We start from the raw sequence: 25,176 nt of genomic DNA, 5'->3' as shown, positions 1-25,176 counted from the left end.
ATTCAACCACTAAGGTGTTAAAATACTGGGTGAGAGTTTTTTTGAAAATAAATAATTACTAAAGAACTGCTTACGTATTTTTATAACTACATCTATGACAATTGGTATTTGACTTCTTGGTAAGAAACAAAAAAATAAAAAATTGTGTGTTTCAGTGTTACTGGAAATTCAACCCATAAGGGAGTGCAATAGAGGATGCAAATTTTTAAGAAAATGTTTTGTTACATTAAAAGAAATTTAAAGTTAAATTTATGAAAATTGGTATTTCACTTCTTAATTACATATAAAGAAATATTTGGTAGGAGATGAAAGTTGCTATGGAAATATCTCTGTAAGAACCCAAAAGGCATGATTAACGAAAACTTTGGATACCAGAATCGCTGTTTGGTCAGAAGTACATTTGGAAGAGACCATGCATATATGATGTTAATTAATGTGAAAAACTTAGAAGGTGTTGCAGTGTGTGAACAACGTAAAAACTGGATTACATAAAAACAAAACAAAAAATCTCTGCAGGTCATGCTGTCTATGTAAGCAAAGCAGCAGACACTTAGCTACTTAGATTACGAATTATCCAGGTATTGTGTATTTAACTAATCAAAAGTATCAGGAGGTACGTCAGTCTGTATGTGAGTTGGTACCATTGCATACTCCTCACCTAAAAAACTTGTTGTTGCAAGACTGTTAAATGCTGTCCTCCCTTTTTGTGTGATGACTGTGTACTACAGCAATAGTCACACAGTGTGACACCTGTGCCTCGGTACATCTGCAGGCTTCTTCCGCATCAACTACGATGCTGCAAGCTGGCGACTGATCCAGGAGCAACTGACATCCAACCACCTGGCAGTCCCACGGGAGACGCGCGCCCAGTTGGTGTCTGATGTGTTCAGCCTGGCACGTTCCGACCATCTGGACTATGAGCTGGCCCTCAACTTCTCACTATACCTGTACCAGGAGGAGGACTACCTGCCGTGGGCCATCGCCTTCCGCGTCTTCGACTACCTGGACACTTTCCTCATCTCCACTGGACACTACCCTGCATTTCAGGTGAGTAACGTTGGCTCTTCCTTAAACATCTGCATACACATTTCCAGAAAAACCATTTTACATGCAAATTTGTCGGAAAAACCTAATACCCAATGGTCTAGTCAGTTGACAAAAGCAGATACTCACTAATCGTATTGATATCAGATCAAAAGACTATGAAATGTATAATCAAATACTGCATGGTGTCTCCTGAAATTGCTGCACTGAAGATTCTTCTCAGCGAATTTACTACTCCTGGGTGTTGCACAAATAAAAACCACATGTAGCAATTAGTGCCTATGAAACTTGGAGGAATAAAAAGTAAAAGAATACAAAAATATTCAACACACTGGACATGATGGGGTGACCCTATAGGTTCTGTACTGTTTTAATGTGTTGTTCAAGGGTATTTCCTGAGTATTTTTATATAAGGGACCCATTGTCTCTTGCGGCACATTACAGAATACAGTAGAACTCCAATTATTTGGATGACTAGGGACTGGACCCGATCTGAATAAAATATCCATGTAATTGGATATGAGGCGGTACCCAAAAAAACTGGAACTATTTTTTAAAAGCTATATCTTTTCATATTCTCTGCAAAGGAACCTTATCCCCTTCAAACTACTCTCCATTACAACTAATACATTTGTCCCACCTGTACTTCCACTGTTCAAAACATTTTTTGTTGTTATCATTAGAAATTTCTGGCAGTTCCTTCCTTTTTTTTCTCACCTTCTTCAGTGGTATCAGGTCAGTGTCCTTTCATTCCCCTTTTCATGTATGGAAATAAGAAAAAGTTGCACAGAGCCAGGTCAGGTAAGTAAGGTGTGTGGTATCATGCTATTTTTATACAAAAACTGTCTAACAGAGATGGCTGTGTGTGCAGGTGCATTGTCATGCTGGAAGAACCAGTCTCCTCTCTGCCACAAGTTTAGTCTTTTTTGACGAACACTGTTGTGCAATCTTCTTAAACATTCCAAACAAAAGGTTTGATTGATGGTCTGACCTGGGGGAACAGACTCTGAATGAATTGCACCCTCGGAATCAAAAAACCAAATCAGCACTGTTTTGAGGATGTTTCATTTGACACAACAACATTTTTTGGATGGGGTGACAATGACATCTTCCACTGACTTGACTGTTGCTTTCTTTCTGGGTCATAACCGTAGCACCATGATGCATCACCAATAATAGCCCTTGACAGAGAATTTGGATTAGTTTCAAGCAGTTGTTTCAAAGCACAACATGTTTCAACTTGACATTCCATTTGATTGTCAGTCAGAACCTGAGTAACAAACTTGGCAGCAACCTTTTTCATTCCAAAAATCTTCTGTTAAAATTCTGTGAGCTGAGGTCCAAGGTAACCCACTAATCTCTGGCAGTTGATCAATTGTCTGTCGACAGTGTGTCAGCACAAGCTCTCAAATTTCTTCAATATTTTCTTTGATTTGGGTAGCTGATGGATGTCCAGAACGACGTTTGCCATCAATTGACATGTCACCATTTTTAAATTGAGCAAAACACTGGTACACTTTAGTTTTTCCCATAAAAAAGATTCACCAACATTTTAACTGAACAGAAAACAAAATTTTGCAGCTACACATTGTTCACTTAAACTGGCCACTATAAAAAACAAAATGAGAACAAAACAGGCCTAGATAAAACAATCACTGTAGATGAACAGAACAAGCCAGGTCGACAACACACGTGGCACTGAACTGGCAATGACTTGCACTATTCCCGCCTAGTGGCAGAAATGTATACTACACAAGCTCTGCCCACAGCAACATTATTTGAGTTTTTTTTATACCTCCTTATAAATCATGAAATCAGATCACATCTTTATAAAAAGCTAAATTTGTGTGTGTTACTAGAGTGACATAAATTTAAGGAGTACAAAACATTGTTATTTAGATTTTGTACAGTACTGTAGTTAGATACAGCATCAGTTCGTGAACACGTCGATGAATGTCAGTTGTTTTGCTGTCTTCAATCATTCTCCTGCAGCCAAGTCTCGCATCTGCTTGACAATGAGCAGTTGTGTACAGTCATACTCAGGCTGCCACACCATCCATGTTAGTGCAGTGTCAAGACATACAAACATATCTGTGGCTGACGGTCCCGCATTTGGTTCAGTGGCAATGTCATCCTCCTGGCCATCAGTTTCTCCTCTCACACTTTGAATGATTTCATTTTCATTGAGAATCTGAACTCTATCATACAAAGAATCACAAGCTGGCCACTCACCTACAGTCTCTGCACCACAATTAATACATCCAGGAATTTTCAAAAGGATCTTTCTTATGTCCTGAAGTAATTTCTTGTCCTCTTCCCCTTCTTTCTTCCTCTTTCTTTTCATGCTTCTTCTTTTCATCTTCAACTTTCTGTAACTCATCTTTGTTTGAAATTCCTTTCAGTTTATTCCAAGCTCTTTTTATTGTGATTGTCTTCACCAAATTCCCTGCTTCTGCCACCATGTAAGAGCAGCCTTTTAAATTCAATTTTGGTGGGGAACCATAATGCCTTCTTCGTTTCCATCTTCTGTGGAAAGCTGTCTTAGCAGTTTTCTTCTGTAATGTCACTTCATAGTTTTGATAACTGATTGGCCCATTGGCTACAGCAAACTTGTTATATTTGGTGGGAAGAAGAGCATTTCGAAACACCCATTATCTCTATCAAGAAGACTTCCTGTGGGATGGGTGGGTATATTGTCCAGCATGAACATTTTCTTACTGCCTTTTTTCCCTAAGATATTTTGGTATTCTTGTTTTTCAGGTGTGAAAATTGAATCTACAGTTCACGAAAGAGAGTAGCAATAATCCAGACCTTTGGTTGATTCTTGTAAAGGTTGGGAAGTTTTTTAACGTTTTTGAAAGCCTGGGGTTTTTTGATTTTCCTATTGACAGAGAGCCTTCCAAATAAGGCCTGTCTCATCTTCACTGTGTAAAAATTCAGGATCATGATATTTTCCCCCCAATTTTGCATTTTTCAATAAAATTTTCTGTAGCTTTTATGTGTGCTGATAGCTATTCGCCACTTAAATCCAACTCACAAATACTGTGCCTTGCCTTGAAATTTCATAGTCAGTCATTGCTCACTTTAAATGAAGACAAACTGTCTATTTTGTAGGCTGAAAGTTCTGCATTTTTGTAAACAATTGGCTCTGAAAGAGGGTTTCCCAAAGCTCGCTGCTCCAAAAACAACACAAATATGGCCTCGTCAAGTTTTGTTACCTGTTGTTTTCATTGCTTTCCTCAACAAAGTCCCATTTTCATCATCAAGGATATACACTGAGTTTTAAAATTAAGGACCTTTTCTTGTCTGAATTTCTTGATGTTGCCATGCTAAACATCTCTTCTAACTGCATACCACTCTGCCTTTGTGTAAATGTTCAAGAACTTTTACTTTGTCTGCCATCAAGAAGAAAACACATTTCCTTTTAGAAGACATGTCCACACAGTAAATTAAAACATACACACAGAAGAAAATGAAAGACATGGGAAGCAGAATACACAGCAAGAAATCAGTGTATATGTGAAGGCCACAACATGGACTAACGTATGTTGCACAGATAGGCACCTCGAACAAAACGATGCCCATATTGCTCATGAAGCACTGTGTGTACTGTATTCAATCATCATGGGAAGATATTTTGTTTTAATACATTCGCTGCAGATTCATTTTAGAATGATAAAGGTACATACAATGTACTGTGCACTGTAATAACTATCAAACAATACAAACCATTTTAGTTGTACAGTACAAATTCCTTTTTCCTTGTATAAATCTGTATAACATCAACATCTACACTCTGCAAACCACTGTGAGGTGCAGGGCACAGGGTACATCCCATTGTACCAGTTATTAGGGTTTCTTCCTGTTCCATTGACGTATGGAGTGAGGGAAGAATGAATGTCTGAATGCATCTGTGTGTGCAGTAATTATTCCAATGTTATCCTCATGACCCCTATGTGAGTGATACGTAGTGGGTTGTAGTATATTTCTACAGTAATCATTTAAAGCCAGTTCTTAAAACTTTGTTAACAGATTTTATCAGAATAGTTTACGTCTTATCTTTAAGATAAGTTCCTTCAATATTTCTGTTATGCTCTCCCATGGACTAAACAAACCTGTTACCATTTGTGCTGCCCTTCTCTGTATATGTTTAATATCCCCTGTTAGTCTTGTCTGGTATGGATCCCACAAACTTGAGCAATATTCTAGAATTGGATACACAAGTGATTTGTAAGCAATCTCCTTTGTAGATTGATTGGACAGTATTCTACCAATAAACTGAAGTCTATGACCTGCTTTACTCATGACTGAAGTTGTGTGATAATTACATTTTACGTCCCTGCAAAGTGTTACACCCACGTATTTGTATGAGTTGGATGATTTCATAAATGACTCATTGATATTACAGTCTTAGATTACTATATTTTTTGTTTTGTTTTGTGAAGTGCAATATATTACTTGCTAAACATTTAAAGCAAGTTGCTAATCTCTTCATCACTTTAAAACCTTATCAAGATCTGATTGAATATTTATGCAGATTCTTTTGGGTAGTACTTCATTACAGATAACTACATCACCTCCAAAAAGCCTGAATTTATCATTTCTATTGTCTGCAAGGTCCTTAGTATACAATATGAACAGCAAGAGTCCCAGCACACATCTTTGTGGCACACCCAAAGTTACTTCTACATCTGATGATCACTTTTCATCCAAGATAACATACTATATCCTCACTATGAAAAAGTCCTCAAAGCAGTCACAAATATCACTTGATACCCCATATGATCATACTTTTGACAATAAGTGTAGGAGTGGTACTGAGTCAGATGCTTTCCAGAATTCAAGAACTACAGCATCTACCTGATTGCCTTGATCCAAAGCTTTCAGTATGTCATGTGAGAAAAGTCTGAATTGAATTTCACATGACTGATGTTTTCAAAATCTGTGTTGGTTTGTGTAGAGGAGGTCTTTTCGTTCAAGATACCTCGTTACTGTGTTCCAGATAGTTGTAGTTTAGATGGTTTGAGTTTTATTTAATTGCAATTCCAATGATATCCGTGGGCAGTGACTTATAAAAAATATTGGGGGGGGGGGGGGGCTATACTGGGGGTCTTTCCCTGGGAAATTTTCTAAATTTTAGATGAAAATAGTGAGTTTTAAAGTTTTTTTAAGCATTTTAGAGTCATATAAACAAAATTGGTACTGGACTCTTGACAACGCGACACTCTGAGAAACTTGACAAGCGTGACACATTTTTCAGCTTTGAAAAATGAAACAAAACATAAACACACAAGGTATATTCATAAAAAGCTAATTTAATTTATAGCCATAATCATTCTTATAGACTATTACAGAGCAGTGAATATATAGGTCTGAAAAGACTGAAATTATATTTAAAATAATCTTAATCTATCATTAAAAGAATAAAACATAAAATATTGCTGTCACACAGAAATAGCACTATGATTAATAACTGAAATAACTAATTTAAGCTTACTTTGAATAGGGCTCAGGGTTCATTAACTAAAAACAATATCTCAAAGTTAATGCTTTAATACAGTTAATAAAGTTAATACAGTATGCCTAATACTTTCAGTCAAAAAGTATGTAAATAGCAGATTTTAATTGGGTCTTACACCCTAAAAGTATTTAAGTATTTGAAAATAACTAATACAGTACTGTAGTAATACAGTTCTAAACTAGTACTAATATTTTGATACTGAAAATTTAACATTATGTATGTATATAATTCTCTATTTTATAAAGATTTTTAATATTGCTCTAAATGCCATTATTAGGGCTAGAGTGTCTTTAAAAAGGTGCAAATGTCGGCTGTCTGACTGGATTACTGAATATGAAGTCACTGATGACTGGTCGGATATCCAATTCATCCAAAACATCTCGGTAGGCATGAAGAGCAGCCAAGTTGTTCAAACGCTTCTCTTCCATTGTTGATCGGAGATATGACATCAGACATCTAAGGGCACTAAATGACCATTCTGCTGTTGCTGTTGTGATTCCAACAACTTCGAGAAGCTTAATGCACTTGACTACTTCACATAACTTTTCTCCAACTGCAGGCTCTTGTGTAATGTACTTTCATACATCATACATATTTTTTAAGACCAGTTGTTTTTTATTAGTGATATCGGCTAACATATTCTAGTGTAAGCACAGTTACTCAATGTCTAGGTCATTTTTGAAAAACTCAGTTGATTTTTCCAAATTTGTTTCACCTTTGCTTACTAAAAGAAAGCACTCTTGCTCAACTGCAGTGACCTGGGTGAGTCCAGTTGAAAGCAACCCACTCAGTAATGCATTAATTGCACCGTTTCACAAACTTCAATGTAAGTAGCTTTGTAGTATTCCTTTGGGGTTCATTGTTTTTATACTTCTTTGGTATACTTCAATTCCAAGGAAGTGAAGGATCATCAACTTGTGAAGGTTTTTCTTTTAAACACAATTCCCAAAAGTGTTCAAAACTATCATGCCTTCCATTCAATATACAAATCAAGTCCTCATATATTTTTTTCCAAATCAGCAACACTTAGATGAGGGCATTTAATTTTTTCATTAACATCCTTGACTAGGTTCATTGCCTGGCAATAAAGATGTATAAAGAAATAAATCTTTAATTGTAGCACTGACTCACATTTGTAACCTGCCTGTATTTTGTCCTCTGCAGAAAATTTTTCAAAAAACTCTAGAAGTTCTTCAACATTTTTCAATATTCTCAATATACTAGAAGCTCACATATCCATCAAGTCAGGCAAAGGGGTCATAGGCCAGCTTGGTTGTTGGCACTCTCACAGCGTATGCTTCCGAAAAGTCCCATCCTTTTGTTGGATTCCCTTACAGTGTTTATTAAGTCCTTGGCTAAAGCCATAATATCCCTCATAAACGTAAGATGGCAGGGACTGTCTACAACTGCCAAGTCTAAACTGTGAGCAGTGCAGTCCACATAATGTACTTTTGGTTGTACATCCAAAACTAACATTTTTAGTCCTTTGAACTTACCTCTCATATTCGAGGCACCATCATAGTACTGTCCTCTTAAATTATCCATTTACAAATGAAGATGAGCAAAAACATCTTTTAAAATACTAAACAGAGTTTGTGATTCTTAGTTGGTGGTCTCATACAAGCCAATAAAGTCTTCATTGATGGTTAAGGAATCATCAACAGTATGAATACAAAGTGACACTTGTTCATGAATTGAAGACTCACTTGTTTTGTCAACCACAATAGAAAAATGTTCAGCCTTCTTGATTGAAGCCAATACCTTTCTCAACACACACTTTCCTAGTAGATTAATGATCTCGTTTTGAATATTGTGGGTCATCTACTTATACCCTAAACACCCTAACCAATCTTTAAACTCAGGTGTGTCATTCTTTTGGAGTTCCAACAACTGAAGAAAATTTGGCTTTACGTCTTTGTACCCCCTAATTGCTAGTCCTTGTTGGCATAGAAATCACACAGTAGTAAATATTGTCTCAAGAGCTAAACAGCCTTTCTTCTTATCACTATCTAACTGTTCATTCAATTAGGAGGCCCCACTTCGGTTAGTGACAGAATTTAGTTTCAGAACACCTTCTTTATGCGTAAATGTATTTTCATGAAGATGGAATTTTCCAAAAGCTTTTTCTACTCAGAAAACCCTATGGAAGTAAATGCATCTTCTTTTTTTGAAGAAAATTGTAATAGATTTGTAGCATCTGCCTCTTTGCAGGTTGTGCAGAAAACATTTTTGGTAGATGCTTCATATTCTAGCCACGTATATTTGATCAACCAAGACATCTGAAATGATATTCCCTTACAGGATTGTTAAGGTTTCAGCTGTGAACAGTTCTTGCCTGACGATAATGAAGCAATTGATGATACAATAACTGTTTGAGGTTGACTTGCAGTATCATCAACTTCCAAGCATGCCCTTTTAGTAACAAATTTATCCATTCCAAACTTAATTCACAATACACTAAGAGACTAAAGTAAACGAATAAAATATAGTCGTATAAAATAGTCCACTAGACACTACAGTCATAAAACTAAACATGTCTGCGGCATGCACTGAATGAAACTATCCAGACTGAATGACTGTGACAGCAGGATGGGCTTTGTATAGCCGCAGTGTCATAATGTCTCAAAACGTCAAGGCGACATGAGGCGGAGCGTTCCAGGTGCTTCCGCTCCAGTCCTTTTGATGTCATTGCAGCCGCAGCACTGGCCTGCCAGTGCCAGACTTTACCCGAAGGTTTGCACACCAGGACAGATTCTGTCTTTCTTATAAATTACAGAGTGCAGCAATCAGTTATCCTTTTTTAGATTTTATTGCACAAATCCAGATTTCGGCTAGTAGCTAGCCATTCTCAATGCACTATTTTCTATTCTGAATGCATGTAAGTCCCTGTTGTTCAAGCATCAGTCACAGTTCTATTCAAAGAACTGTGACTTACGCCCAAACAACAGGTACTTACATGCAATGAGAACAGAAAATAGTGCATTGAGAATGGCTAGCTACTAGCTGAAATCTGGATTTGCATAATAAAATCTAAAAAAGGAGGACCGATTGCTGCACTCTATAATTTATAAGTCACATAACAGTCACTGAGTACACCCACTTTCCAAATGGAAGGTAACCTGATGAAAATTCTAAGTGTGCCTGCACCACCATAACACTATCATGATTCACACAACTTTTTTTCAGTTAACCTACTTACTACCATAATAATTATTTGTTTTAACTCATTACTGAATGTATTTTAAAAGGTAACTATCATCAAACAAGGAAAATAAAAAATTCCGACATAATTTTGTGATTTTACAAAGCATAATATAACTAATAACTTTTTTAAATTATTGGGGGAGGGGGGGCTCCACCCCTCCAAATGAATTTTTGTGGCGGCTCGGGACCCATGGAGTCAGTGCCTGTGATGATATCTTACTCCGATTTATTTTTGTGTGTGTAATGCACTGAACATACCGAGACAACTGTGCAGTTGTCTGCTGTGTGTCTTGTGCTTGCTGCTGTCAATGGTAATGCTCACTATCCAAAACAGTTTGGATTCACTATTGTTCATTTCTATCCCAGGTTGCACATTAACGGTGGTACACAGTAGTACGGACAGGTTTACTGATGAAGAGTTGGCTGATGTGCACCTCATTTATGGGTACACTGAACACAATGAAAGAGTGCCACATTGACACAATACTCAGTTCTTCCCTCAGTGATTTCAAGCACATCACAGTACATGTGCATCTGAGGCTTATTGCATTACTCTGTGTTTTGTGTAGTGTGTTTTGGTGATTCCATATTACACAATTTCCCCTGTCATGAAAATATTATCACAGAAGGAAAGATAAATGGGGTAACAAAGCAAATGAACCATAATCACATTATTACTTTGCAATGAGCCACCAGACACGTGGATCCCTTGTAATAAAAATACTCACAAGATACCACTAAACAACCTCCGAAATATTTTGTCAGTGTAAAGCTACATAAATAATTTGTTCAGTGTACTAGATATAAACAGCACTGAATAGGATAGGAGAAGGAGCAAAGGAATTTTGTCAGAATAGCTCTTTTTCTTCTAATATACAAATACAAAGCAATTCCAATTACAACCACTGTGAATACCTTAGTACTAATCATAATTTGTAGGCTTAGAGACAGCTCTTGACAATATAACTGACATACACTCTTTGAAATTCTGATGGCAGTAGGTGCAAAATACAGAGCGAAGGGCAGCAACAGTTTAGGAAGGAGTCAGATAAGGCTCTACTCTATTCCCAATGTTATTGAATCTATACACTGAGCAAGCAGTAAAGAAATCCAAAGAAAAAGTTGAAGAAGAAATGAAAACTTTGAGGTTTGCTAATGACACTGTAGTTATTTCAGAGGTAACAGAGGACTTAGGGGAAGCAGTTGAAAGGAGTGTACAGTGTCTCGAAATCTACATCTACATCCATACTCCGCAAGCCACCCGATGGTGTGTGGCAGAGGGCACCTTGAGCACCTCTATCAGTTCTCCCTTCTATTCAAGTCTCATATTGTTCATGGAAAGAAAGACTGTTGGAATGCCTCTGTGTGGGCTCTAACCTCCCTGATCTTATCCTCGTGGTCTCTTTGTGAGATATACATAGGAGGGAGCAATATACTGCTTGACTCCTTGGTGAAGGTATGTTCTCGAAACTTCAAAACAAGCCTGTACCGAGCTACTGAGTGTCTCTCTTGCAGAGTCTTCTACTGGAGCTTGTCTATCATCTCCATAATGCTCTCACAATTACCAAATGATCCTGTAATGAAGTGCACTGCTCTCCATTGGATCTTCTCTATCTCTTCTGTCAACCCTATCTGGTACAGATCCCACATTGGTGAGCAGTATTCAAGTAGTGGGTGAACAAGTGTACTGTAACCTACTTCCTTTGTTTTCAGATTGCATTCTTCCTATAAATCTCAGTCTGGCATCTGCTTTACCGACGATTAATTTTATATGGTCATTCCATTTTAAATCACTCCTAATGCCTACTCCCAGATAATTTATGGAATTAACTGCTTCCAGTTGCTGACCTGCTATATTGTAGCTAAATGATAAAGGATCTTTCTTTCTATGTATTCGCAGCGCATTACACTTGTCTACATTGAAATTCAATTGCCATTCCCTGCACCATGCGTCAATTCGTTGCAGATCCTCCTGCATTTCAGTACAATTTTCCATTGTTACAACTTCTTGATATACTACAGCATCATCCGCAAAAAGCCTCAGCGAACTACTGATGTTATCCACAAGGTCATTTTTATATATTGTGAACAGCAACGGTCCTACGACACTCCTCTACGGCACACCTGAAATCACTCTTACTTTGGAAGACATCTCTCCATTGAGAGTGACGTGCTGCATTCTGTTATCTAGGAACTCTTCAATCCAATTGCACAATTGGTCTGATAATCCATATGCTCTTACTTTGTTCATTAACAACTGTGGGAAACTGTATTAAATGCCTTGCAGAAGTCAAGAAACACGGCATCTACCTGGGAACCCATGTCTATGGCCCTCTGAGTCTCATGGACGAATAGCACGAGCTGGGTTTCACATGATTGTCTTTTTCAAAACCCATGCTGATTCCTACAGAGTAGATTTCTAGTCTCCAGAAAAGTCACTATAGTCAAACATAATAAGTGTTCCAAAATTCTAAATCTGATCCACGTTAGAGATATAGGTCTATAGTTCTGTACATCTGTTAGACATCCCTTCTTGAAAATGGGGATGACCTGTGCCCTTTTCCAATCATTTGGAATGCTATGCTCTTCTGGAGACCTACGGTCCTCCGCTGCAAGAAGGGGGGGCAAGTTCCTTCACGTACTCTGTGTAAAATCAAACTGGTATCCCATCAGGTCCAGCGACCTTTCTTCTTTTGAGCGATTTTAATTGTTTTTCTTTCCCTCTGTCATCTATTTCAATATCTACCATTTTGTCATTTATGCAACAATCTAGAGAAGGAACTACAGTGCAGTCTTCGTCTGTGAAACAGCTTTGGAAAAAGACATTTAGTATTTTGGTCTTTAGTCTGTCATCCTCTGTTGCAGTACCATTTTGGTCACAGAGTGTCTCGACATTTTGTTTTGATCCACCTACCGCTTTGAGATAAGACCAAAATTTCTTAGGATTTTCTGCCAAGTCAGTACATAGAACTTTATTTTTGAATTCATTGAACACCTCTCACATAGCCCTCCTCACACTGCATTTCGCTTTGTGTAATTTTTGTTTGTCTGCAAGGCTTTGGCTGTGTTTATGTTTGCTGTGAAGTTCCCTTTGCTTCCGTAGCAGTTTTCTAATTCATTTGTTGTACCATGGTGGCTCTTTTCCATCTCTTATGATCTTGCTTGGCACATACTCATCTAATGCACATTGTACAATGGTTTTGAGCTTTGTCCACAGATCCTGAACACTATCTGTACTTGAGATAAAACTTTTTTGTTGACCCATCAAGTGCTCTGAAATCTACTTTTTGTCACTTCTGCTAAACAGAAAAATCTTCCTACCTTTTTTAGTATTTCTATTTATGGCTGAAATCATTGAAGCAGTAACTGCTTTATAATCATTGGTTCCCTGTTCTGCATTAACTGTTTCAAATATTTTGGGTCTGTATGTCACCAGAAGGTCTAATATGTTATCACCATGAGTCAGTTCTCTGTTTAACCGCTCAAGGTAGCTTTCAGATAATGCACTTAAAAAAAATTCACTGGATTCTTTGCCCTGCCACCCATTATAAAGGTATAAGATGAGCATTTACAAAAGCAAAACAATATTATGAGAAGGATAGTTGCTACTCACCATATAGTGGAGTTTCTGAGTCATAGAAGGGTACAGCAAAATGACTGTCAGAAAATGTACTTTTGGACAGTAAGGCCTCTGTCAGAAATAGACAACACACACACATGCACACTCAGACAAACACAACTGGTACATGTGTGACTGGAGTCTCTGGGAGCTGAAGCCAAATTGTGAGTAGCAGTGCATGATGGGAGAGGCGACTGGGTGATGGGGTAATGAGGAGGCTGGGATGGGGAGGAGGGGGAGGAATAGCTAAACTGCAACCCCTGTGCTGTATTCTATATGGGCATGACAACTGACAAGCTCTCTATCTGCATGAATGGCCACCGACAAACTGTGGTCGAGAAACAGCTGGACCAGCCCATTGCTGAGCATGCTGCCTAACATAACATCCTTCATTTCAATGACTGCTTCACAGCCTGTACCATCTAGATGCTTCCCACCAACACCAGATTTTGTGAATTGCACAGGTGAGAACTCGCCCTGCAATATATCCTATGTACTCATAACCCTCCTGGCTTCAACCTTCATCAGTCATTGTCGTTACCTACCAAGCCCCTTCACTGTTCCTGTTCCAGCACTACACAGTCCTCATTCCAGCAATGCACCCTCAGTCTCTTTACTTCTCTCCTCTTCTGCTATTTTGAACCCCACCCCATCTAATGTCCTGAATGCACCTATCTCACCTACCCTCTCTCCACCTCACAGTTACCTCCCCCACCCCCATTCTGCCCCACTGCTCGCAGTCTGACTTCAGAGCTGTTGGAGGCTATGGTAGTGTGTGTGTGTGTGTGTGTGTGTGTGTGTGTGTGTGTGTGTGTGGTGTGTGTGTGTGTGTGTGTGTGTGTGTGTGTGTGTGTGTGTGTGTGTTTTTTGTCTATCCTCAACAAAAACATTATTGGCTGAAACCTCACTTTCTGACAGTCTTTGTCTCTGCCATATGATGAGTAGCAAATACTCTTTTCATAATATTGTTACACTCCATCCTGGATTTTCCAAGGATAATAGAAGGTAGATGAATTAAATCAGGCAATGCCGAGGAAATTAGATTAGGAAATGAGACTCTACAAGTAGCACATGAGTTTTGCTATTTGAGCAGTAAAATAACTTACTTGGCTGAAGTAGAGAAAATATAAAATGTAGGCCAGCAACAGGAAGAATCTCAAGGTATTTGTCAGGAGTGTAGCACTGTAGAGAAGTGAGATGTGGATGATAAGCAGCCCACATGAAAAGAGAATACGAGCTTATGAAATGTGGTGCTGCAGATGAATGCTAAAGATCGGATGGGTAGGATGGTTAGCATAACTGATGAGGAAGTGTTGAACAGAATTTGTGAAAAAGAAATTTGTGGCATAAATCAACTAAAAGAAGGGATCAGTTGATAGGACACATTCTGAGATCTCAAGGAATCATGTTTAGTATTTGAGGGAAACACGATATTTAAAAATGGTGAAGTGAGACCAAGAGATGAGTACAGTAAGCAGGTTCAAATGGACAACGGTTACAGTAATTGTTTGGAGATGAAGAGGCTTGCACAGGATGGACTGGTGTGGATAACTGCATCAAACCAGTCTTTGGACAGGAGGTCACAAGAACTGTGATAATTTGTTGTTACAGTCCCATCAAAATTACTTGATAGTTGACACCTGCCACTTGATGCTACAGTCTCGCCACAACTGCTGCCACCTAGCACTTGTTATAGGTGCCACACAAACATGATGGGTCCATACACAAATGCAATTGATGTGTAATGTGAAGCAATGTTGGAAGCAGCTGCTGCGAGGTTTGATGGGAGTTGTTCTGTTGACAGCTGGTTTTGAGGAACCAGTGACTGAACTACGGCAGACAATGTGTCTTCTAACCCTGAATCTAAACCTGTGTCCTAAACTAACCACAAACTAGTAATGTGCAATATAACAAACAGTAATCAGCAGTCTGTGGCAGAACTAGTGATTAAAGCTAACCTCAATGAGCAAAGTGAAGACAAAAAAATGCCAGTTTCAGCATTACAAACAAAATGTAAATTCTTACTGTCTCCTGTTACCTGAAACTACCCTCGAACTAGCTACAGGATGGTGCATTCATTATCAACTGCCAATCACTGCTGGTTGCCGCTTGGTTGCAGGGTATAGGTGACACAAGCAGATTCCAAATAAAAAAGAATGATAGGAAGAAAAATAAGAGCAAATTAAAATGTCAATATGGTGTCGAAAATGGTGCATGACAGTGTTAGAAATAAAAAGAAATTACATTGAGATTTTTAAAAAATCTGTTGTATTTGGTGAGATTCAAACCCATGATCTTCTGCATGTGATTTTTATGTGATAACAACTGTGCCACACCATTACCTAGTGGAAGATTGTTATATTTATGAGTCTGATGATCCAGTCGGAACAATTAATTGCAGTCTTAAAAAATTTGGTTTCACACAATGACATGTGGGCATTTTGTTAGCATTGTTGTGTGAGTATGTGTGTGTGTGTGGGGGGGGGGGGGGGGGGAGGTGATTGGGTGGCCTATTTCTGATGAAGGCTTAGTTGGCTGAAAGCTCATTTTCTGACAACCTTCAAACTCTTATAACAACAGTTATTGGGAAAATGATAAAAAAATTTTGTTGCTGCATTGAGAACTTGTTTCTGAGCCACTGACACTACAATAAAAGGCAATGAATGTCATTTTTTCCTCTAGTGTTGTAGGTATTGAAATCACTACTTTTCTCAAATTCTGATGGTTTATTTATGTAAATTTTCATTAGCAGTTACTGTGTAGTTGTAGTTAAAGCACAGCTACTCACAGAGGTCCACTGTAGGTTTATCATTGTTGTTGATGTGGTCTTCAGTCCTGAGACTGGTTTGATGCAGCTCTCCATGCTACTCTATCCTGTGCAAGCTTCTTCATCTCCCAGTACCTACTGCAACCTACATCCTTCTGAATCTGCTTGGTGTATTCATCTCTTGGTCTCCCTCTATTATTTTTACCCTCTGTGCTGCCCTTCAATACTAAATTGGTGATCCCTTGATGCCTCAGAACACGTCCTACCAACCGATCCCTTCTTCTAGTCAAGTTGTGCCACAAACTTCTCTTCTCCCCAATCCTATTCAACACCTCCTCATTAGTTATGTGATCTACCCTTCTAATCTTCAGCATTCTTCTATAGCACCACATTTTGAAAGCTTCTATTCTCTTCTTGTCTAAACTATTTATCGTCCATGTTTCACTTCCATACATGGCTACACTCCATACAAATACTTTCAGAAACGACTTCCTGACACTTAAATCAGGTTTATCGTATGGCAGCAAAACTGAGTAGGTACTCTAATATGTTACTGTGGAATTAATTTACACTTAAAAAATTGGTTCCAGTTGTGGCTACTAGGTGCAAATCCAACACTGTGAATGAAAGAAAGATGTTTAGAAATGTTTCCATTTGTAATGGATTAGGAACAGGACATGGGGAGAAAAGGTCAAATAAGTGAGGAAGACATAATGTTGATTTTATTATTAACCACCACTAACACAGTTTGTAGAGTATAAGCACCAGAAACGTTGACGAGATGCTGTATAGTGCTAGGTATGCACCTGGTGAGCAAAATTAGAATAACTTTTTTCAGCGTAGGATATCTACCAAGTTTAGCTGCCCACTGAACCTCTGTGAGTAGTTACACTTAAGTTATAACCACATGGAATACGTATTGTGATGGTTCAGTAGCTAAACTAAATTGGTTGAGCATCTCAGCTTCTTGCTGGTCAAGTTTTCATCAAAATGCACACCAAAAACTTGGAGCATTGTACTGTGTTTACTGGCTCCTGTTCATGTGCTAAATTGATTGTTGATATGCCATTATTAGTTGTGCAGAACTGAATATGGTTGGTTTTCTCAAAATTTAGGGAGAGTCCATTTTAAATAACCAGTTAATAATTATTTGCTATCTCTCAAAGAGGATTTATTGCAAAACTAGTATCATATGCAAAAATTATCAGTTCTGCTTGATGAATATAAAGTGTAACCAATAGTAAAGTAGCAATAGTAGTGGGCTCAAAATTAAACCTTGTGGGACTCCCTTTTTGATTTCTCCCAATCCTAAAATTCGCTCTCCTTCCAACACTGTTTGAATTTTTCAGTATAACTGTTTGCATTCCGTTTGTTAAATATGATTCAAACCAGATCTGCCTAACTTAAGTTCTTCTGAGATGATACAGTGTGTGATGTGAGATGTCGCAGTAAAGGTCGTGCAATGTGACAGTTGTCTGTGCAACGCTCGTTCTCCCACAGGAGCGATACGATGAGAACAGAGGCACAGCGTCCAACAACAGCCTCACTTGTGACACGCTGCTGCCAACCTCCTTGTGGACAGTTTCCTAATATGTCACATATTTACTCAATACTGGGAAGAGGTGTGGTTGTCCTTCCAGCTATAAAAACAATTTTTATAGGTTACATCTATGAAAATAATCAATTTTTGATAATATCTTGAATGTATTAATCAGCTACTGTGACAAAGCTGTGACTTCCTAAAATCGTGCCCTGAAATGAGATCTAGTCTGTCTGACATTTTATGTGCCACATCTAGAATAGCTTTTTATCACTCTCCCAATGCCCACAATATCTTGGTGAGACCCTATGTTCCTTCTGTACCCATCTCCCTACCCTAAGGCTCCTCCCCCTGTGACTGTCCCTGCTGCAAGACTTGCTCTATGCACCCCCCTACCACTGTCTATATCAGCCCTGTAACTGGCAAAACGTATACTATCAAACATGTGAAATGACATGTTACCTACCACCCGTTACGTAAACCCTGTTTGGTGTTTTACATGGTGTGACTGACACTGAGTTATCAGTCAAGATGAATGGACATAGGCAGATGGTGTATTCTGGAAACACACAAAATCCTGTTGCACAGCATGCTCTACAGTATGACAGTCTTGACCTTGGCACCTGTTTCACCATGTGTGCCATCTGGATTCTTCCCCCAGACACCAGTTTTTCAGAACTCTGCAGGTGGTAACTGGTGCTGCAACCCATCTGGTCTTAATTTGCTTTAATTTCTCTGGTGTCAGCATTTCTTCACAGTAACGATTCCTATCTTCACTTTCTTTGTTTCCTATATCTTTCACTATATCTTTCATTTTCTGACTTGCTTCATCCCTCCCCATCTTTCTCCACACCTCTATCACATACTGCATGCTTAGCTTTACCTTCTTATTAACTTGTGACTGCTGTTTTGGCAGTAACCTCTGTCTTGCACATTATCCTGTCTTCCACATTTAAGAACTCAGATTTTCAAATCTCACCTGGTGCAGTCCCCAACAATCAGTATTTCCTTTTCATCCTGAACAGTAAGTCTCCTCTGACCTGGGGTTCTGGGCAACTTTTGTGAACTGTGCCTCTTTTCCTAAATCTCACCAGTCCTTTTCCTTCACCCCTCTTCTTCCCTCTTCAGCCCTCAACCAGAAGTAGTGACTGGCTCTGAAAGGTTGTGAACTTCAAACTTAAATACCTTTATATGCGAGTTCATCTGCCACAGCTCATTGAGTAGATTTTTTCATTATCCATACAATTTTGATATGTTACAGTACCAGAGAAGGAAATTTGCTACTCACCATATAGCGGAGATGCTGAGTCGCGATAGGCACAATAAAAAGATTCACACACTCATAGCTTTCGGCCATTAAGTCTTTGTTTTAGAGTGTAGTTTCAGCTCTCTGAGACTGCAGACATGTGTGCATGATGCATTTGCGTGAGTGTGTGTGTGCGTGTGTGTGTGTATGTGTGTCTACTGCTGAGAAAGGCTTAATGGCTGAAAGATATGAGTGTGTGAATCTTTTTATTGTGCCTATAATGACTGAGCATCTCCGCTATATGGTGAGTAGCAACTTTCCTTCTCTGGTATTCTAAAATTCCATCCTGGCTTTTCCATTGTTCAATTTTGGTATGTTAGCTATATTTGATAAGCAGCACTCTGTGATGTAAACTGGACCAAACATAAACTTGACAGTGATTATATTTTTTACCGCAAAGTTTCAAAATGTGCACTGAGTTTTACTTAATTTTGATATATCACAATCACTAAGGACCATAGCAAGAAAGATAATTGTTCATTATTGGCTGTGATATCTGACTATAAGACGCAAAAAACAGAAAGCTTTTTATCAAGTAATCTCCTCAGAATTGAATGACAAAGACTGCATAGTGGAGAAACACCAAAACAGTAGTTTTCTTAATTTTTAACACAAAAGTAGGTTTTTCTAAGAACTAACAACAGGGGCAGATGCAGCATAGCTTCGGCTACATAAAACAATTTTTTGAGGCACATTTCCCTCTGTGTGTTCAGTATGATACAGTTGCACAGAGCAGCTGTCACCCAGTGTTCACCGGGTGACGTGACAGAGATTTGTATCAATGTTGTCTCACTGTCATTCATCCCAGTACAAATCAGTTAAGTTGCTTCAACCATGTTTCTTCACACTCCATCCATGTTGATCATTTCTGTCTCATATTGTGAGTTGCATTGTGTATTGTAATTGTATCATATATCACATCATCTCAGTAAGAACCATACCTAGAAATTTAAAGCAATATACAGGGTTATTACAGATGATTGAAGCGATTTCACAGCTCTCCAATAACTTTATTATTTGAGATATTTTCACAATGCTTTGCACACACATACAAAAACTCAAAAAGTTTTTTTAGGCATTCATAAATGTTCGATATGTGCCCCTTTAGTGATTCGGCAGACATCAAGCCGATAATCAAGTTCCTCCCACACTCGGCGCAGCATGTCCCCATCAATGAGTTTGAAAGCATCGTTGATGCGAGCTCGCAGTTCTGGCACGTTTCTTGGTAAAGGAGGTTTAAACACTGAATCTTTCTCATAACCCCACAGAAAGAAATTGCATGGGGTTAAGTCGGGAAAGTGTGGAGGCCATGACATGAATTGCTGATCATGACCTCCACCACGACCGATCCATCGGTTTTCCAATCTCCTGTTTAAGAAATGCCGAACATCATGATGGAAGTACGGTGGAGCACTATCCTGTTGAAAGACGAAGTCAGTACTGTCGGTCTCCAGTTGTGGCATAAGCCAATTTTCCAGCATGTCCAGATACACGTGTCCTGTAATGTTTTTTCGCAGAAGAAAAAGGGGCTGTAAACTTTAAACTGTGAGATTGCACAAAACACGTTAACTTTTGGTGAATTGCAAATTTGCTTCACGAATGCTTGAGGATTCTCTACTGCCCAGATTCGCACATTGTGTCTGTTCACTTCACCATTAAGAAAAAACGTTGCTTCATCACTGAAAACAAGTTTCGCACTGAACGCATCCTCTTCCATGAGCTGTTGCAACCGTGCCGAAAATTTAAAGCGTTTGACTTTGTCATCAGGTGTCAGGGCTTGTAGCAATTGTAAACGGTAAGGCTTCTGCTTTAGCCTTTTCCATAAGATTTTCCAAACCGTCGGCTGTGGTACGTTTAGCTCCCTGCTTGCTTTATTCGTCGACTTCCGCGGGCTACGCGTGGAACTTGCCCGCACGCGTTCAATCGTTTCTTCGCTCACTGCAGGCCGACCCGTTGATTTCCCCTTACAGAGGCATCCAGAAGCTTTAAACTGCGCATACCATCGCCAAATGGAGTTAGCAGTTGGTGCATCTTTATTGAACTTCGTCCTGAAGTGTCGCTGCACTGTTATGACTGACTGATGTGAGTGCATTTCAAGCACGACATACGCTTTCTGGGCTCCTGTCGCCATTTTGTCTCACTGCACTCTCGAGCGCTCTGGTGGCAGAAACCTGAAGTGTGGCTTCAGCCGAACAAAACTTTATGAGTTTTTCTACGTATCTGTAGTGTGTCATGACCATATGTCAATGAATGGAGCTACAGTGAATTTATGAAATCACTTCAATCATTTGTAATAGCCCTGTATGCAATTAAACACCTTTGAAATATCACCAAAAAAATCATCATCACCATTTCCCATCTCCAGTTTCCTGGGTGTGGTGTACAAGCACTTGCCATCTCCTTCTGTCTTCATGCATCTTCTGTCCCAGGACAGCTTCTCATTTGTGTCCTTTCTCCTCCACATCTCATCTTACAGTCTGTATCCAGCGTTTTCTTGGCCTTCCCTGTGGTCTTCTTCCTATGAGATGTAGGTTGGAATACCTTTTGGCAGGTCTTTGGCTGTTTGTTCTCATTATGAGCCCATACTGTTAAAGCCTACATTTCTTTATGACACTAGTAACATGAACCTCAATACCAGCTAATTTTCTGTTTGCCTCATTTCTAATTTTGTCCTCTCTAGTTGTTTGGTTCATAGTTTTAATGTATCTCATTTCTGTTGCCTGAATTCTGCTGAGTTCTATGTTTAGTAGGGTACATGTTTTTAAAGCATGTGAAAGGATTGGTATGAAATAGATGTAATACATGGTCACTTTTGCTTTTCATGCCATTTTATCATACAAGAGAAGATTTCTGATTTTACTGTAAAAATTGGATGCTTTCTGTGCCCTTCTGAGTATTTCCTGCTTAATGGTGTCATATTTTGAGATCATGCTTCCTAGGTACTTGAATTGGGAAATAGATTCTACTTTGATTCCTCCTATAAATTTGTCTGATTTTGTTGCTTGCCTGTTGATGGTCGTTTTTACTGTCTTTGTTTTACTTATTTTTAGCCAGAAATTTTTGAATGTGTTGCTCCAATAACTAAGTTTCTTCTGTGCTTCAGCTTCTGTCTCTCCCATCATCACCAAAAACCAGGGCATTTGGTTCACTGTCTATTTTCTTGATGGATTTTCATGAACTTGTCCATTATTATTACAAAGAGGAATGATGAGACAAATCTCTTTGTCTCAAACTGTTCTGATCATCCATTGCCTATCTTGACACAACTGTAACACTTTTTGTATAGCATCTTGAATCTATCAGTTAGGTACTTTGATACCTTTAGGTCTTCCAAACATTCCCATATCGTGTTTCAAGGAACATTGTCTTACGGTTTTTCAATATCAAAAAATACCATCAGAAGATTTTTTTCATATTCCCATTACTTTTCTGTCAGCATTCTTATTGCTAAAATAAGATCCATAGTACTTCAGTCTTTCCTGAATCCATGTTGTTATTCCTCAAGCAAAGGTTCTACTATCTTTCTAAGTCTCATTCCTACAAAATTTTCTAACAGCTTCAGAGTGTGTGATAGCAGCATGATGCCTCTGTAATTTCCCCATTTTTGTCAATCGCCCTGGCAGTATTATACGATGGTGGTTTGAAAAGCTCTCAGAATGAAATAGAAAAAAAGTACTTACATCACTGAAACTTTTTTAATTTTCAATGTAGCCTCCTTGTAGATTAATGCACTTGGTCCAACGATGTTCCAGTGCATTGATCCCATGTCAAAAATAAGTTTCCTCCAGACCTGTAAAATAGTTGTCAACCCTGGCTATCAGTTCTTTGTTTGAAGTGAATGTTCATCCACCAAGAAAAATTTTCAGTTCTGGGAAGAGATGGAAGTCTGGTGGAGCCACATCAGGTGAATAAGGTGGACATGGCAACAATTCATACCTTAGTTAATGTAATTTTGCCACACCATTCTCATGCATTTTTCATCCAGCATCAAGAGTCATGGCACCCATCTTGCAGATAATTTTTTCATTTCTAATTCTTCAATTAAAATGTGATATACCCTTTCAGATTACATCTGGCAAGCATGAGCAATTTCACGGCCATTTTGTGTACTTTTGCAATCATTTCTTGAGTAGTGAGTCATCTTGGCTGACCACTGCGTGGATCATCATCTAAGCTCTCCCAGCCAAATTTAAGTTCATCTGTCCTCTTGGCAACAGTTGAATATGACGGAGCAGACTCCTCCAGTGTATTCTGGAAATCAGCATAAATGTCCTTTGCTTTCATATCTTTCTTTATGAAGTACTTAATCCTTGCTTGAACCTCAATTTTTTCCTGTCTTCACAAATCACTAAGCAGGAACAACAACAGAGCCATGTCACTGCCACAGCTCTCTTCCAAGAGCACTGACGTGGCATGCTTTTACAAGTAACAGTCCAAAGAATATCACGTGAACTACTCGTTGCACTAGCCTGACCTCTTGTGATGATTCCAAGAACTTTTCAAACAACACTCATATTATTTAAGGCTTATAGTATGAGGTAAGTGAATGTATAAAGAAGATTCTCATTTGAACAACCCTTCTTACTTTCAGTGGCATATGTGTCTATAACAAATATAGCAGTAAAGGTATTGCAAAATAATTAGTGTATCCAGTATTTGATTTTTGTCATAATCCAGCATATGAAGTGGTGCTGATTTGGTAGTATCTAAGGGGATGTAACAGTCACTAGTGCTGTGAATGTGTCATCCTTGCAGAGCTACGTGAAGTCCCTCCTCGAACGGTTTTATTGGACGCTGACATTCTCTACACGCCCGGACGACGACCACATGACGAGGTCACTGCGTGCGGGGGTGGGGAAGTGGCTGTGCCGTGTGCGTGACTCCTCCTGCCTCGACTACGCGTGGCAGCTCGCGCAGGCCGCATCCAGTCCCTCAGATGCCAAGTATGTATGGCCTGCCACCCGAATAGTGTTGTTAAGCCTTACTCACCCCACATTGGTTCAGTCCTGATCTGTAAAATACAGGGTGTTTAAAAAATGTATCGAATTCTTTGAGAGGTGGTACTACTCATCAGAAAAAGAAAAATAACTCCAATAAACAAGGGTCTGGAAATGCATACTTTCTGTGATGAACACATGTTTACAGGAGGTGTTCAATGTGGCGTCCACTCACAACAGTCCACCCCTCTGCCCTCTAGCATAAGGATTGACACACCCTTTAAGTGTTCCCATAACCAAGAGTCTAGAGGATTTAGGTCTGCAGAATGAGCAGGCCAAGGTGTACAGCTGCTTCCCCCTTCCCCCCACTCCCTCCCCCCTCCAGCTATTCCAGCGGTCCTGAAATGTGTGTGTCAGATTTTCATGCACATTGTGATGAAAGTATGCTGATGAACCACATTTGTATTCGTTGCTGCAGTGGCACAGCCTCCAGCAAGGTAGGCAATAAACTAATGAGAAAGTCTAGATAATGTGCCCCAGTTAACCATTGTGGTAGCATATATGATCCTATTAATTTATTGCCAAGTACACCTGCCCATACGTTGATTGAGAATCGGTGTTGATCCCTTCTCTCCTGAATTACTTGGGGATTTACATCTGCCCATAGATACTGGTTATGAAAATTCACAACAGCATCTCTAGTGAACCCTGCCTCATTGGTAAATAAAATCTTGGATCTGAACAGTGGATCTGCAGCACATTTCTGCAACATCCATCGACAGAACCATCTGCGCTGATGAACCTGTGGCCTCAGGGCCTGGATGCACTGTAGATGATATGAGTACAGCAATTATTTGTGAACTATGCCCCAGATAAGACAGAAAGGCATGCCTCCTGCTGCTGCTAATCATTGCACACGGGTCCCAGGGATCAGGGATTTCTTCTTTCATGTAGTACATGCTCCTCCATGTCAGGCATCTGGACTGTGCGGGGCCTTCCACTGACTGTCTTCCAAGGTGCAAGGGTACCTGTGTCCCTCAGACACTGGAAAAGTCTGACAAACAGCTTATCAGGGGGCACTCTGCACTGTGCATATTTTTCAGTTTAGAGGGCAAGGTCTTGCTGCTACGTCCATTTGCTAAACCGTAGCAGAATATCCTATCCACAGTTTCACTTGTGGAGTAGTGTGCTTCCATTGCTAACAAGTGGTGGAAGAGAGAAAATGTAAATGTATTACA

At 39.2% G+C, this 25,176-nt stretch overlaps 1 protein-coding gene across 1 annotated transcript in view; it reads left to right on the top strand.

Moving 5' to 3' along the window:
* Nucleotides 1-25,176, top strand: part of LOC126412719 (aminopeptidase N-like) — a 276,843-nt gene that overhangs the window by 146,481 nt on the left and 105,186 nt on the right. The window contains exons 7-8 of the mRNA XM_050082437.1: nucleotides 773-1,047; nucleotides 23,757-23,944. Of these exons, the coding sequence (XP_049938394.1) occupies nucleotides 773-1,047; nucleotides 23,757-23,944 (463 nt within the window). The remainder of the gene's footprint in view (nucleotides 1-772; nucleotides 1,048-23,756; nucleotides 23,945-25,176) is intronic.

This window comes from Schistocerca serialis, chromosome 7 (assembly GCF_023864345.2).
Source record: "Schistocerca serialis cubense isolate TAMUIC-IGC-003099 chromosome 7, iqSchSeri2.2, whole genome shotgun sequence".
In the NCBI taxonomy this organism is placed as follows: Eukaryota; Metazoa; Arthropoda; class Insecta; order Orthoptera; family Acrididae; genus Schistocerca; species Schistocerca serialis.
The sequence above is the reverse complement of the archived record's forward strand: the minus strand, read 5'-3'. Positions and strand labels throughout refer to the sequence as shown.